General features: G+C 40.2%; 1 protein-coding gene across 2 annotated transcripts in view; it reads left to right on the top strand.

Annotated features, from left to right (window-relative positions):
* Nucleotides 1–1,101: 1,101 nt before the first annotated feature.
* ryk (receptor like tyrosine kinase) overlaps nt 1,102–13,659 on the top strand; it is a 34,244-nt gene continuing 21,686 nt past the window's right edge. The window contains exons 1-3 of one of the 2 annotated variants that reach the window (XM_078259884.1): nt 1,102–1,759; nt 12,914–13,035; nt 13,157–13,256. In XM_078259884.1, the coding sequence (XP_078116010.1) occupies nt 1,555–1,759; nt 12,914–13,035; nt 13,157–13,256 (427 nt within the window). In that variant the 5' untranslated portion in view covers nt 1,102–1,554. The remainder of the gene's footprint in view (nt 1,760–12,913; nt 13,036–13,156; nt 13,257–13,659) is intronic. The other variant, XM_078259883.1, reaches the window with a different exon arrangement.

Raw genomic sequence — 13,659 nt, 5'->3', positions numbered from 1 at the left:
AAAATTATAAGCTATGGCCTTCACATTCACCACACTCAATCCTGTTGAACATCTATGTAAAGATGATGGATTTTGCACACTCCACAACCATCATCAAAAGACAAAACTAGGTGGTGCTTAGCCCTCCAGTAGCTCAAGAGAGCACTAAAGCTGTTTTGTAGGCTTGTGGTCACCCGAAATTTACTGAGACACTTGTGTATTCTACATAATGTGTATGTTGTGCCAAACTTCCTTAGTTAGTTAATAGCAATAGGCCTGTATGAAGCTACTGTAATACTACCCACAGTGCCACCATAATACTGTAAAACCCATAAAATGTATTATGCTGTAGTCTACATTACAATTTAATGTTGTGTAGTATCATGTGTATTCTGTATGCTTTTACAAATAATACTACATTTTGCTTATCAATTATCCATGTTTGCCTAGTGCTTATTTTATTTTCATTCTATCTTTGACCAGATGGAACAGCAACATGCGGGTGAAAAATGTGTTTTTTAAAATGACACCCAAGATAAAAGGGCAGGGCAGGGCAGGGCAGTTGCCCAGTACCTCACACTGTTCACATCACTGATGGCCCATGGCTGAAGACCACTGACCTGACCCCTGACATCAACAAAAACTAAAAGCATACAGAACACACTTCATTTAATTGTATTATTTAATAAAAGCTGATGTCTTACGACTAGTGTCGGTGTCCCCGATTAAAATATGCCCCTCTACCTCTGAAAAGCGGACTTCTTATTATATAGCAGAATTTGCATTTTGGCATATTTAGGATAATCATCAATGTATTAAATGCATAGACTTTATTTATAATATTTAACATGATATGGCACCATTACTGATATAGGCTACATTCATTCGACAACTAACTTAAAGGTAACAACACATGTAACATAATTACACAATGACAACAATTATCAATATATAATTCCGTTTTGTTTGGCTTTAGTGCTTACTTTTAATGTGATAACACGAACATGTTATATCCTTTTCTGGTTCGTTCTTTACAGTTTGTAAAAAATATGTCCGACAGCACCTGAAGGCAGCATTCCACTTCTGTAGTCAGAGGCTGGTCAGAGCACTGAGTGCCCCCGCGGCCCCCCCTCCTGCTCCGGGTGAAAACTGAGATAGTAGGAAAAGCCATGGAGGGAGAAAGCTGGATGTATTAGCTAGTATGCTACTTTAGGGTATTTTTTTTATTATTCTTTCGTTTTTGCCTGCACAAAACAAAGCGCCTCAATGTGGTGATATCCGTTGTGTATTTTATGTGCTGGGAAAGCGTCGTAAACTTTTACATTCCAACATATAACGACAGTCTGACCGCGGACAGTTAGCTAGCTGCTCCGGCTAACTTAGCCTGTCTCTGCTAGCAAGAGAGGACAAAAAACAGGCTAGTGGAAAAGGAGTTAAGGGTAAAAGTGGCGCTGCGGCGTAAAGTAACTAGTAATGTTGCCTCCCGGGATTAACTTCAGATACGGATGAGAAAGAAATTGGCGACTGGGGAACACCGAGGCGAGAACAACTGCGAGGAGCCAGTGGACCAGTGATATGTTGGGGTTGATTCACGGCTCTGGCACCCCGCCTGAGTCCCGAGGTTGGCCGCACTCTGTGCTGTGGAGGCTCGGGGGCTTCTGCTTCCTCCTGCTGCTGGAAGGAGCAGGCTGCCTCGCCGACTCGAGCAGCTCTTCTGGCGTCAACAACCAGCCTAGTGTCAACATATACATGAGTGTTGACGAGGTGAAGAAGCTTTTGGGTAAGAAGGCCTGCATGCACAGCCAGCTGTCTTCAAACTTTGAGACCTGTGTGTGTGTGTGTGTGTGTGTGTGTGTGTGTGTGTGTGTGTGTGTGTGTGTGTGTGTGTGTGTGTGTGTGTGTGTGTGTGTGTTGTGATGCAGTTGTGTCAGTGTGTCCCTCACATCTGCATTTCTCCTTCTAAAAGATACGGTACTGAACTCTCATTACAAATCACTCCTATTGTGTTTAAAGGACACCCATAGTGTACAAGTTAATAATATAATGTGGGTGTTAATGTTCCCTGGCCCACAGTAGAGCATTTCACTTTGAGCCAAAGAGAGTTCTGCTGTAACGTTAACTGTCATATGTAAAATGGAAAAAGTGGAAACTTGGACACTCTTAAATAATAGTAATAATAACATAACAGAAGAAAAATGCCTTATCCTGTGGGTATATGTAAGATTTACATTTGCCCTGTAATGTACCTTATTCCTTTTCAGAAATAGTACATACTGTATCTGGGCGGTAATTGATTTTTATGAGCTGTGCTATATTATATTAGCATGACTATAAAGATCCAAATCAGTGCAACTGTTATACAATGTAGGCTCAACAGTAAATATGTAATAGTCCCTCACACAAGAAAGCCAAAAGTTCCATCATCAAAACAGGCTTGAAGCAGCTTCCCAGCTGTTGTGATTCAACACTGGGCTGCTGATGTGTCACCAGGAATAGTAGAAAGTGACTACACCATACATTTCAAACTAACTACCTAAACAGAAGGGGATATTTGTGGTTGAGTGTCAGTTTTAGGTAATATGAAGTGAGCTGCAGGTAGATAAGTGTTGTTCATTGTGTTGATAGTGGTCTTCTTGTCCATAATGCAGCCGCACAAAGTTGTCTTATGTTGATGATTTGGGCCAGAGGCGCTGTGGCATATGTGGCATTAGTATTCAAGGGTTAGGGGGTTAACCTAACCCTAACCCTTAGTATTCAAGCCATACTGTACACAAAGATGCAAGACCTGCAAAATGGACAGAATTTGCACTGTTTTTACTTCACAGTTTGGCTGTTCAAGTGTAGGTGTCCTTGTTAAGTTGGCTTTAATGGTGTCTGTGAATGTAAAACAAATGGGCTAATATTCTTTATCCTGGTGCCAAGGTCGAGCCAGTCTATGGATTGATCCTAAATTGTTCATTTAGGGTTTGCTGAAGATATGCTGAGAGTGCAGTTTGAAACTAGTTATTTACCATTTGAGTGGCACTTTACACCCTAATGAACGGGTAGAAGTGCGTAATGTCTTTGTGGATGGAGGAAGCTGATTTAGCATTTTCTGTGTGTATGCTGCTGTAAATAAAAGTATTATCATTTTGTAGTGTGATCATCATCATCATCACATTTGTTAACTTGATCATGAGCATCCTATTGATGCAAATTCATGGTAGATTTACCAGCTCTTGGGATGCTTTAAAATATGTAAACAGATAACCTGGATGACACTTTAAACAGCGCATTCATCCCTTACTGTTGCTCTTCTTTCCTCCTCTATAATCAGACTGGTGTTAGACCATAGGCTGAATCTGTCCCTTTGGGTTCCTCTTGTTCTCCATCACGCTATAGTTATCTTTCTGCTGCCAGACCAGGGCCTCTCTTGTGGTTTGCTTGAAACCGTGTCTGGTTGTGTGGAGAAATCTCTTAATGTTTGACAACTATGTGTGCAGAGCTAAAAGTATGTGTGGACAGAAACATCCATGATGTTGGAGGGAAGTAAAACTGGCATCAACTTCACGTTGGCAAAATGCTGCAGGGGAGTCTTACTGCAGATTCATGTAGAGATCCAGAGTTTGCTTTTGTTTTTAAACCAGCTGGTACAGCAAAGGTCTTGTAGTAAAACCTCAAACTTCAACAACGTACGTATGCCTATTGCCTACAGCTTCCGTAGACAAAAAAGGGATGGTAATCTCCTAAAATTGTTGGCTATCCAAGGGTAAGGACTAGATGACATTCTGATTATGCTGCTGGGACATTAGAACATGCCATAGTGTATTTGGGCATGTTTAGATTTGCTCCGTATGTTTTCTTTATTACCAGCCACGACAGCGACGCTGGTAACTTGTGTTGAGTACTTTGCCAGGTGTTTATATGTCTGTCTGCAGACAGATTTTGTCACTGCCATAGCGTGGTCACAACCCTGCAAGATGCAGTCGCAATACTTTACTGGTGTGTAGTTCAGATCAAAGTTTTAATATGGGTGTGGTCTGAGCTAGGCCACCGGAAGTAGGGGGGTAGAAAGTAGGGACGGTGCCACTTTGGGCCTCTGGCCCACTTTGTGTTGACGCTGGTGTGATCCCATCGCAAGATGGTCTCTAGTTTATTAAGACCGCAAATTGAAATTAGTTTTATTTCCAAGCTTGTAGTTTAGTGCATACTAATTTGTGATTTAAAATATAGCATATGGATTACTTAGGACCAAAAGAACAAGTGCCACATGCTAGACGGCTTGATTATGTCTGATATTGTCATGGCAGGAGAAGCACAGGTGTAATTAATAACATATATGATAACTCTGTTCCACATAAACATCCCAATAAGCCATGCCAGTGAGCCAGCATGCACAATAGGACTTCATGGAATACATTTTGGTATGTCACAGTAGGAAAAACACAGTTATAAATAATAAAATGATTGTCATGGTATGACATGTCAAAATGTCTTTTGTTATCATACATGTAGGGCTGAACAATAAATCATGTTTAAATGAAACCAGTGTTTTCAACATTTCAATTCACAAGAGCTGTGATTTCCATTGGGCTATACCACAGATTAATAGCATTGTCAACAAGAAATCGGTTACCGGTACACACAAGTGAGTGGTCAGTTTTTTTTGCTAAATCTCATTAGCATCCCCACTCAGCTCCATTCTGGCCATTTTGGCATTTCTTGAAATCCATTGTCTCCACAGGATTTCTATTTATTGCAAATGAATGAAAATTCAAATAAAAATTGTATTTCCCAGAAGAGACATTATTGTGATGGGGGGAAAAGTGATCTCACCAACATATGAAGTCTTGCTGTGATCTCTCTGCTTTTTGAGCAGATGGACTCAAGATTTCTTTTGGATATCTTTTAACAAACAGCCTGTCAAGGGGTTGTTAAGGAGCAGAAAAAAGTCATGCCTGAATTGAAACAGGGTTTTGCATGCACAGCGTGTTTGTCTATGGAAGAACTGCAGGCAGAAGCATCCCTAATTGTTTTTGCATGTGACTAATAGAGAGTGAAGTGTCTGTCACAAGAACACAACTCTCCACATGCATTCCTACCTGCCGCTCCAATATCAGCTGTGTCTCAAGACCTGCATCCTAGGTTTGAATTGTGTTGCAACTGCCAGCTCAAATTTAGTTACTTAAGCCATACTTAACCCATACAATCCGTTTTTGCTGGACAGCAGTTGAAAAATGTCTAATAAGCCATGCTACCGGTTGCTTTTACAAAACATGGCAAATTGCAAGACCCACTGAAAAAAATCCATTCTAAGACCAGGCTGTACGTTCCTGATGGCTGAAACAGTGCCATTGAAAGAGTCTCTTTAAACGCCACTGTGCTGAACTAATTGAATGCAGAAACGTAACGGATGTAATCATGTGCATTGCTGTGTTTGCATTCCTTACATATCGTAAAGACATTATATTTGAGGAGATACTGTAGTTCTGGACAGGAAATGAACAAGTATGTTTCAGTCCCAGGGAAGAGTCTGTAAATCACCATAAAAATGGCCATCACAGTTTTGTAGACCACACATGGCATATATTCAAATGTATTCTTTTGTCTGACCCAAAATATATGAAATTTACAATGATATAAAACAGAGAAAAGCAGCAAATCCTCATATTGGAGAAGCTGTATCCAGTCATATTTTTCAGGGGCATTTCTGCTTGAAAAATGACTTAAATGATTATCAAAATAGTTGTCATTAATTTTCTGTCGATCAGCTAATTTAACTAACTTTTTAAGCTCAAGCAGCTATGATATGTCAATTTGTATCATAAAGGTCACTCTACAACTTATTTTAAAGGTTGTTCAGAAATGTATTGCGATTGTTGCGAGAGGAGACACTGCATCCCACTGCTCACTAAACAGGGGTGAGCTTTAGACTCCATTTATATAAGGCCCATGACATTAGTTTTACGGGCTACAATAGCCTTCTTTCTTTCTCTGTTTCCTGGCATTCTGACCATCCATGTGATCATTGAGAAGATGAGGGATGAAGTAAAATATAAGATTTCTGTACATTCATTTGCTGTCTCCTATAACAATGACCTTTTTGAGCACAGTTGTTCATGGTTGACCAAATACATTACTCTGAGGAATTTTTCTTGGTGGAAAGTAAACACCGAGTCTGTTTTCTAGTTCTTGCATGGCATACTCACTGCTGCTCACTGTAGTAGTGCTGGGCTTTACAGTCCCCAACCAAAATTACTATTGTGTAGACAAAATAAGCAGTTCCCTATTAAAATCATTTTTTTCCAATACCTTGCTTGTGGGAAGAAGAGGAAACATGTTTTGTTACAGTTGTTGAGAGATTCTAATGAGGTACACCGATTAGTGTCTCCTGATCAGGTGGGTAGCAGTAGGTCAATAACAGCATGCAAAAATGGAAATATCCAGGTCCTAGAAAATGTGAACAAGTGTGTAAAATCATCCTTGTATTCGGAAGAGCCAAGTGCATGTCAGCTAACCAGCCTTCCCATCCATTCTCCAAAGAGCTGAAAGGAAAGCAGGGGCTTTGAAAAAGAGCCTGTGAACAGTGAGGAATGATTGGCAGCTGCATTCACTCTCCAAGGATCCTGTGGTTGAATAGGGGAGCCCTGGCTTTCACAGCCTTTGTCTGAGAGCAGGGTGGTTGCTTTACAGCAGATTCTTTTAAAGCAACCACCCATTTTATAAAATGTTGCCCTTGTGTTAAAATCGGAATATTGGCATTGGAAATATAAAATCATGTCTGTATGACAGCAAACATTTGAGTTAAACTATAATTCTATTCAGACCACTGCCATGCTTAATTCAATTTTGCTGTTATGTTGTGGAAATGAAGCAGTAGATGTTGAAATCAGATATTTTTCACCTTCTAGTTTCTGTAGTATTTCTAAAACACAAGATAATTTAGTTAGGAAACACACCGTTCTAAACAAAAAAACAAAAAAATATTTGACCTTGCGCACACAACTGACGCTTTCGAACTGCGGCTGTACTAACAAAGCTGCCCATGTAAAACAGCATCCACAAATAGATGGGTGTGATGGTGTGCATGTGACCTCTGAAATTACCCCTTAGTCTGCCTCAAACTGCTAATCATATTTTCAGTAAACCATTTGATATTTGTTGAGCAAACTAAGGAGCCCCTTTAAGCAACAAATAAGCATCAACGAGGTGCCTATAAAGGGACAGCGGCAGACAGGCTTGCTCAGATTCCTTTCCCTGCCTTCATCCTCGCTTGCCCTTGGGCCACTTCATTGAATAAAAGAGGGGAACTGATGTATGGTTTCTTTTGAAGTGAATCAAAGAAAACCACAGAGATTGTGACTTAATGTGTGTTTTTCTTCCAGCTGTAAGATGTTTTCAGATGCGACTGTTTTTGCAACCAGTGTTGCTGTAACAACTTAGTTAATGTCTTTGGCTTTTCAGAAAACATATTTGATCATGATAATAACTTCATTCTACATTACTACTGCACTTTCCTTTTTATTTTACACTTTGATACTGATGCTTTTCTTCAATTACTGAAGGTAAAAAAACTTCTGTTGGATTTCTGTTGGGACATGCACTAAAGATTGTCTATGCCTAACATTTCCTTTGGAAAGAAAGGTCTGCGGCTGCCAGTGAAAAAAACTTAGTAGTCCAATTTCCATCTTAAGTTATTGCAAATTTGAACTGAGTTTCCAGAAAATCTGCAAAAAGACGATGTGAATTAATGCACGTTTCCATCCATTACTGTTATGTGACTCTCCCTTTTTGTGTGTAGTGTTATCTTATGTCTTTTTTTTTTTTTTCTTTTTTTTTTTGGGGGGGGGGGGATCTTTACCAACGCCTGTCAGTGTAAACCAGAGTGGCTGTCATAGCTTTCTTCAGATTCATGCTGTTTTATTCTTCAGGAAGATTCAATTGCTAACCACACCTCAAAGGTTACTGCACGACCACTCAAATGATGTGCCTGGTCTTCGTACCCCAATCCTGCAGAGTTAAAGCAAAACAACTCTCAAGCCCTCCATCTCTGTGGATAGCATGTCAGGTGATTTCCCAATGCCTCGTGTTAGAATGGATGTTATTAGAGCAAACGATTGCTATTTGATAACTGCTATTGGATATGGACTTTTATTTTATAAAGCAGCTAGCAAGTCTTGTTAACATTTCAATCATCGCTTAACACCTTGCATATTCTCAATTTGGTTTGAATATGTCATCATTCATTCATACATACATACATATGTGTTTAGACCATACCCAACCAACCTGATCAAGCTGCTGTTCTTGATTTTGAATTGCTTTGTGTTGCTTGTTGTAAAACCTTCAGTTGAATCGTTTTGGGCTGCAATGATTAACCTTACTTAATGAAGACAGGATCAGTAATAATATTCTTTAATATTCTTGTTTTTTCACCTGTCGGCTGACAGAATGCTTATTAATACATAAAGATTTAAGCATTGGTTACGTTACGCAATGTCTTTTTCAATCACAGACCAAATTCTGGTCTCCTCAGTTAATAGCTTTTCTTGTATGTCTGATATCTTGAAATCCTTCGTACATAACCCCTCTCCCCTGCTGTTTGGAATTTCCAGTTGATAGAGTTTCAGGCGGGCCCTCATTTTCTCCTTCCTTGGTTAATGTCACCAATATCTTCCTAGTGAGAGGCTGGAGGGAGTGTTTATCTCCTGAGTGCTCAGGGATGAAGGCTTAGGGAGGTATAGTGTCGACTGTGTGCACAAGAGGGTCTTTGTTATATCCGCCCTGGACCTTAGCACCTGGCCACTGCCACCTTTTGTTCTCCTCTTTCAAAGTCTGCAACGTGATCCACAGCTTGCAAGAGAACACTGCATGTCGACCGACTTAAGACTTTATAGAACTCAAGATGTTAAGACAAACTAAGATGTTGCTGTAAGTTATAGTTTTGTGTTGACATCTGTATATGAAAGGACTGGCCATTTTCAGTATATTTTCCAAGACTAAAATGTTTAAATGTGGGAGGAGAGAAGTGAGTGAGCTGAAAGAAGTGTCAATGTGCCCTTCAGCAAGGCACTTTAATTATACTCCAGTGGAGCTGTTCAGTAGCCTACAGCAGTGGCCTGATTGTGCGTGCCGGGCAGCTTTAATGTGTTGGTACCAATGGTTAATTTTTAAGCAGTAGCATTTTGTATAGCTTCACAAATAGCCTTTTAAAAGATAATGTCCGACTTCCGGTTGGCATGCTTTAAAAAACTAAAGTCAGCTTGCTTTATGTTCGGTTGTTGATGTTTTTGTAGCTGGTCAGATCCTCGATCAAGGGTAATATGTTTCGGTTGCAATGGGCCATTCAAACATAGAAAATGGGAGTAAATGCACTCTTGATTCAGTTTTGATGTGGAAAAGGTTTTGATTCAGTTGGGTAGGGTTATTGACACCAAATTTTGATCTCCATCAGAGTCAACAGCATGTGCACCTCTACCGACCCATCAAGTTAGAAAGAGGGCGCTACCAAGCTCAGGATACAAGGAGGGAGGATCCAAAGATCAAGGGCATTTAAATGAATGGGGTTAGGGTATGCTTAGCTGTGGACAATATTTAGCTCACTGTGAGAAATCCAGAGCGAAGTATACCCAAATAGATGTTCCTCGTAAATCAGAGTATACTCAGGGTATAGGTTACACAAGAACCAGACACAAACACTTTGGTATAACTTCATTTCAGATGCTGACTTGCAAAATAAATTTGTAAATGGGACTCTCCCTCTATTAAATATCCCTCTATTAAATATTTTGGAGTTTGATAAAAAAATAAAGTTACAAAAACAAGAAATGTCCACATGTATAACAATTCATTACCAATTCTCCCAAGTTGCTCATATTTGCTCAAAGATGAACAAAGAAAATTAGTTTTATACATAGTTGTACATGTATGTGCTTACTGACCTCTTTATTAGAATAATTGATGAGAAATGGTTTCCACTGAGGCAGAATAGATTACATACTGTAACATGTGAGATATTGATATCAGTTAAAATGAAAAGGTCACAACAGATTTATTTTAGGTTTATTTCACCAACAGATTTGAAAAACAGCTTTCAAAATTTTTTAAACTTTTTTTACTGTAAAAATAATTCTCTCTGTCATTGTTATTTTATTGTGCTCAAGTGTGCTGGAATTCAGTGTTTTCAGATCAGTGCAGGTGATACAGTGTGTTCTGACCTGGCTATTGTTAATCACTTGACACCAGCAGAGAGAAATGGAAATGTCCTGCAGGAAATAATCCCTCAAAACATAACACGCTGCCAAGTTATCACACTGGAATTCAAAATGATGATATTTTTCCATTAGCGTTTAAGAAGACTGTTAGCATTAGAGACGTTTGCATCTGTAGTAGCAAACAGCATGATGATGTAGCCAGGCGCTTTATATGTTGTGACCAAACACTAACTAACAAGAATGTTGTTTACAGACACACCTTCTACTAATGCTGTTCTCACATTCCAGAGAGCAGAGTGTGTGAGCATTTCATGGTTCCACTTCCCCTAACCTCCGAAGCAACTTATTCCCTGTCCTCAGTCTACGTACACTGACAGGCTTCTGTTGCCATTCCTTCATGTTCCTGTTTCAAAGTTGTTGCAGTTAGGGTGGATGGCTATGGTGCTGTGGGAGGGACAAACTTGAGCCAGACTCACACTGGTCCTCTTTGGGCTTTTATGCCTGGCTGGTTGCATAGTTTAATTAATGTCAAAGCAGTGGGGCCACATGTTGAGACAAGGAAGGTAGATGAAGTTGAGCATGAGAAAGACAATTATACAGGACTAAACTGTTTGGCTGTGTGCACATATGTTAAGTGACTATGTATATACACATGAGAGACTGCATATAAGAGTAATGAATAAAATGTCAGATATTCAGATTTGATCATAATTAAGGACTGTGTATTGCAGCATTTTCTAATTCCAAGTTTCCAGTCACTTATTTAAGGCTAAGCTCAAAGTTAAAGATGTAATCTACAGGTTTATATTTTGTCCACACATATTTAAGCATGTGTTATCACCCAACTCTGCAGTTTACCTCAGCTCTACAGACAGAGCTTCATACCGTCATTCAGCTTATGATGTTTTGGTTTTTATGCTCCACAGCTTTACTGTTTGGGTTCACTCTGTGCCCTCATCAGCATCGTTTTCAGATGCAGAAGGCAGTTGACTGTACCTGCCTGCTCAGCACCAGCCAACAAACAAAGTTAGCGACTAGCTAGTAGTGTAACATTTAGCAATTAGTCGGCCAAATGTTTTCCTCAGGAATTGGTGCAAACCAAAACAGACCTCCAGTGAAAGGAGAGTGAATACATTCTCCAAGTGGACAGAAACACAACTCCAAATAAAGGCTGGTCTCACCGTTTATCTGCTTGATGTGTAAATTACTCACCGTTTGCTAACACATGGGTTTAAGTTAATTTTTTTGAATATGTAATGCTTATACCTAATGCAACAAAGATTTAACTCAAGGTCCACTTTTTCTGGGGCTTTCACCTGCATCACAAGGTCCCCATTAGCAGGAATTTTCTCACTTGTCATTGTCGCGTTATTATGGATCCCACATAACTTCTAGGCAAGTCCCGCCCTACGAAGCAGCTCGATTGGTTGGGGTTAGGCATTGACCTTGAGTAGTTAAGGTTAGGATAGCCGATTGGTCAGGGGATAGGACCTGTACACATCCGGTTACGTTACCTTGCATAAGCATGGAGGCCTGGCAAATCGTAGCGTGTGAATGCTATTGAAGGGCGGGTCTTGCCTAGAAGTTACGTGTGTTCCATAATAACGCGTCATTGACAGCCGATTTTGTTATTTATTATCGTCTCTGAGACTTGAGACTGAATCTTTTCAAGAATTAACTTCAATGCTCAAACCTATGTTGTTAAGCTTATCAATCATAATAATCATATAGTTAATCATGTTTGTTTAAGGTAATTGTTTGTTACCCATACCTTTTTAATTTTACATGTATAGACCAACATTTAATTTTAGGACTGATTTAGATTTAATTAAGTTTTAGTGAAAGTGTAGCAGTTTCTTAATGAATGGAATAGAAAGCCAGCAATGTTACTCTTTGGCTTGTTTAGATACTAGTTTATGTAACACCCATCCCCTCTCTGAGTTGGAAAATGCTTGAGCATGTTTTTAATTGAGCTGATGTGAGAAAGGTCTATGAGCCAGAGCTCTGAGATAGCCCGAGGATATTGGGGGAGCCTGGGCACATTCTTTCCCTTTCTTTAAACTAGATACCCACAGACTGATTGGCAGACCCCACTCTGCCAGACAGACACTTTCAAGGACTCATAGCACTGCCTCAGGCCAGGATTGGGGATTTAACCAGCACACATTAGACTTGTGTGACTATTTTGATGAAAAAAAAACTTTTTAGGCTTGTCTTTGTAAATGAGAAAGAAACACAGAATACAGTAGCAACCCATCTAGCTTTCTGATGCATGATCATGTACTATGGCTGCTCCTGAGCTATAACATTAACTAAAGACTGAATAGTTAAACAGGCTGTAGATGTTGTATGCAAGTCCAGTTTTATCGAAGGCATACAATTCCCTTCCTCTTAACCCTTCCCCTGTCCAATTTTGTTTCCTGGATAGAAAATTGCGGACATATTTGGATGCTGTCTCACTTGAACGTTTTGAAGTTTTTTCACTTGGGCACTAAGAGGTCTCAAGTACTACCAGATGTGGTTAGTCCATCTCTTTTATTGTGGGGAAACCCCCTTAATCCAAGCTGGCCGTTTGAGTGGATATTTTACTAGTTCCTCAGGCTTGCTCTGTGTCAGTGTCTAAATCTACTTCTAAATTAGAAATGTGTTGTCTTTTAAGTACAGTGTAGTGGTTTTTCTTCTTCTGGATTTCCAAAATATTTCTCATAAAGTTCAATTGTATGTCCTCTTTCCTGACACAGGCCTAGATGCAGAGCTGTACTATGTGCGAGACGATGTGGTGAATCATTATGCTCTCTCCTTCACCCTGCCTGTGCCCAGTGAGACCAACAGCCTTCACTTCTCATGGCATTCCAAGACAAAGGTAAGTCTCAGCATCAGAATTATTGATTAACCTCTTCAATACATGCTTACTTGTGCACACATGCGAGGCAACCCATTTTTGTGTTGACAACATTTGTTCATCATTATTTGTTTATCTATAGGTTGACTACCGACTTGGCTTCCTTATGGACAACCCTGTTGCCATGAACCAACCACGGAGCAACATCTCCAGTCAGGGGGAGGTGCCACGTGTTCCCTCTGGTTTGTTCAATACACGCCTTTTGTTATGCACTTGTAGATGCTTTGCGTTTGGAGATATTATCTCTCCACCTAGTCCTGGGTCTCCCCCGAGGCCTCCTCTGAGCTGGACGTGCCTGGAACACCTCCCTAGGGAGGCGCCCAGGGTGCATCCTTACCAGATGCCCGAACCACCTCAACTGGCTCATTTTGATGTAAAAGTCGCAGCTCTAGTTCCCTCACAGATGACTGAGCTTCTCAACCTATGCCTAAGGGAAACGCCAGCCACTCTCCTGAAAAAACATTTTGGCCGCTTGTACCCACGATCTAGTTCTTTCGGTCATGACGAAAGTCCCATCAGCAGGACGCTACTACTAATGATAGTCTCTGAGCGTGAAGTGAAGTGTTGGCGCTATCATGCAGGCGG

This window comes from Sander vitreus, chromosome 9, assembly GCF_031162955.1.
Source record: "Sander vitreus isolate 19-12246 chromosome 9, sanVit1, whole genome shotgun sequence".
NCBI lineage: Eukaryota > Metazoa > Chordata > Actinopteri > Perciformes > Percidae > Sander > Sander vitreus.
Note: the sequence above shows the minus strand (reverse complement) of the source record. Positions and strands in the feature narration are given on the sequence as shown.